Source organism: Sinocyclocheilus rhinocerous, unplaced genomic scaffold, assembly GCF_001515625.1.
Source record: "Sinocyclocheilus rhinocerous isolate Xijiao unplaced genomic scaffold, SAMN03320098_v1.1 scaffold1847, whole genome shotgun sequence".
NCBI lineage: Eukaryota > Metazoa > Chordata > Actinopteri > Cypriniformes > Cyprinidae > Sinocyclocheilus > Sinocyclocheilus rhinocerous.
Window position 1 is genome coordinate 193,356 of NW_015629541.1, and position 2,719 is coordinate 196,074.

At 37.1% G+C, this 2,719-nt stretch overlaps 1 protein-coding gene across 1 annotated transcript in view; it reads right to left on the minus strand.

The window, feature by feature from the left end:
• The window catches only part of LOC107739208 (rap guanine nucleotide exchange factor 6-like), a 29,700-nt gene that overhangs the window by 4,320 nt on the left and 22,661 nt on the right, over positions 1-2,719 (minus strand). The window contains exons 16-17 of the mRNA XM_016551230.1: positions 2,042-2,065; positions 773-990 (exon numbers count right to left, since the gene is read on the minus strand). Coding sequence (XP_016406716.1) covers positions 773-990; positions 2,042-2,065 — 242 coding nt within the window. The remainder of the gene's footprint in view (positions 1-772; positions 991-2,041; positions 2,066-2,719) is intronic.

Below are 2,719 nucleotides of genomic sequence, written 5' to 3' on the forward strand. Positions count from 1 at the left end.
CGGAAATTGAGATTTATGCATCACCTGAAAGCTGAATAAACAAGCTTTCCATTGATGAATCTGGAATCTGAGGGTGCAAAAAAAATCTAAATATTGAGAAAATCGCCTTTAAAGTTGTCCAAATGAAGTTCTTAGCAATGCATATTACTAATAAAAAATTAAGTTTTAATGTATTTACAGTAGGAAATTTACAAAATATCTTCATGGAACATGATCTTAATATCCTAATGATTTTTTGCATAAAAGAAAAATCGATAATTTTGACCCATACAATGTTTTTTTGGCTTATTGCTAAAAATAGACCCAAGCGACTAAGACTGGTTTTGTGCTCCAGGGTCACATATATCAAATAACAACACTAAATTGAAATTTTAAAACAAATCCCAAATCAAATAAGTAAATAACACAAATAAAAGAAATTTCTTCATGTAAACAAACTAAGGCTTTGCCTGTGCTCTTTCCATTTAAAATGAAAGACAACCACTACATTTTACTCACGATCCAAACAAAGATGCTGCAAACATGCAACATGAGCAGTTTCTGATTTCAAATAAATTGTATAATTTCAAAATTTAAAGCAAAAACAGAAAGGCCTGACTTTAGTTTTGTGGTCACATTTTAAGGTCCAAATCTCGCTATTAACAAACCACTAACTACGGTTTTCCCTCAATAAACTCCTAATTTGCTGCTTATTAATAGTTAATAAGGCAGTTGTTAGTTTAGGTATTGGGTCGAATTAGGGATGTATAATATGGTCATATACGGTACGCACATGTGCTGTAGGCCGCTTCACACTGCAGCGACATGATCTGGAACTTCTCCTCGTCCGTCTCCACCTCCAGGTGTGCCAGGTACTGCTTCACCTTACGTGCCATCTGTGCGTCCTCGTACAGCTTCTTGGCGTTGAGCAGAGAGCTGCGCCGCACGCGCTTCTTGTGACTGCCCTGAACGTCCAGCAGGTTTGAGTTGGTGCTGCCCTGACTCAGAGACCTGAGGAAACAGAGCGGATGAGGAGTGAGACAAATACGCCAGATGCTTCATTCCTATGGGCTGATGTTCACTAATAAATGGGAGGACAGTCGACAGACAATGGTTTCACAAATAAATGAAACCTGATGATATACAAATTTTTTTTCTGGTCTTGCAAAGAAAAAAATTAAAAGTAATTTCTGTGAATATTGTTTTTCATGTATGGTTATGAGTTTCTTGCATGTACACTACCGGTAAAAAGTTTGGGGTCAGTAAGATCAAAAATAATAAATACATTTATTCAGCAAGGACACATTAAATTGATTAAAAATAATTTTATAAAAAAAAGACATTTATTTCTGTTTCAAATAAATTCTGTTCTTTTGAACTTCTTATTCATCAAATAATCCTAAAAAATAAAATGCATCCCGGTTTCCACAAAAAATATAAAGTTTTTTCAACATTGATAATAATAAGACATGTTTCTTGAGCCGCAATAATATGCTGCTATTAGAATGATTCTGAAGGATCATGTGACACTGAAGACTGGAGTAATGATGCTGAAAATACAGCTTTGATCACAGCAATAAATTACATTTTACAATATATTGACATAGAAAACAGTTAATTAAAATGTAAATAATATTTTACAATATTACTGTTTTTACTGTATTTTTTGATCGAATAAATGAGCAAAAATAGCCTTGGTGTGCAAAAGAGATTTTTTTCAAAAACATTAAAAATCTTAATTATTCCAAACTTTTGACCAGTAGTGTATTTGTAGAACTCTATTTGTAAAAGCCCTTCCGTTTATTTGTGAATATGAAACATTAAACCTCATATACTTGCCACTCTAAGCGAACAATGACTACAGCAGCGTAATGCGGCCATGCAATGTGTTCAGTTCCATTAATGCAAAAAATACACAAATAACTCGAAACCGACGAGCATGATCTGTTACGTGAAGATCAATGGTTTAGAGGATGAGAGAGAGGAAGGAAGAGTCGCAGGAGTTGGTGTGTCCAGGTTAATGGTCATGACACATTCAGGACATGCAGGGCAGCACACTTACCCTAAACTCTTCCACCTCTTCTTCCTGTAAGCAAAGCCAATGAGAGGCACAAAACAGGTGAACAGAAAGAGAGAAACACTCAGACAGACAGAAAGCACCACCAACAAAGACTACACTTGATCCTATCAGAGAAAGAGAGAAAACATCCGCTGCACGTGTGCGAGCGACTCTATGGCAATAAATCAATTTGATGTCTAAATAAAAACATATCAAAACTGGACTGTGAAAAGTGACTACCATTCCCGCTCACATGGCCTAGGTGACGTCAGATTTAGATTATGAAGTAGGGATGTCCTGAGACAATCTCAAGGATTGGGATCGGGGCCGATCAAGCATTTTTTATAATTGTTCAGCTATCCTAAGCCCGATCCTTTTTTTTTATCAGCTGTCATGCCGGTGTCGTGCAGTAGGTAGTGGTATGCACCTTCAACATAGAGGTCTGCTACCCGACCCGAGCCCGACGGGTCCCGAAATACTTTCGGGTTTCGGGTCGGGTTCGAGTTAATGTTTAATGAATAGCTTTGGGTTCGGGTCGGGGTCAGGTTTATAGCTAAACTAAAACTATATGCAGGCTATGCTGCTTTCATAGACGCACGCACACACATTATTGCACACGACAACACAGCACGGTAACTTTTATTAGTAAAATAGCTTCGACAGGCTACTGACTCGCAACAT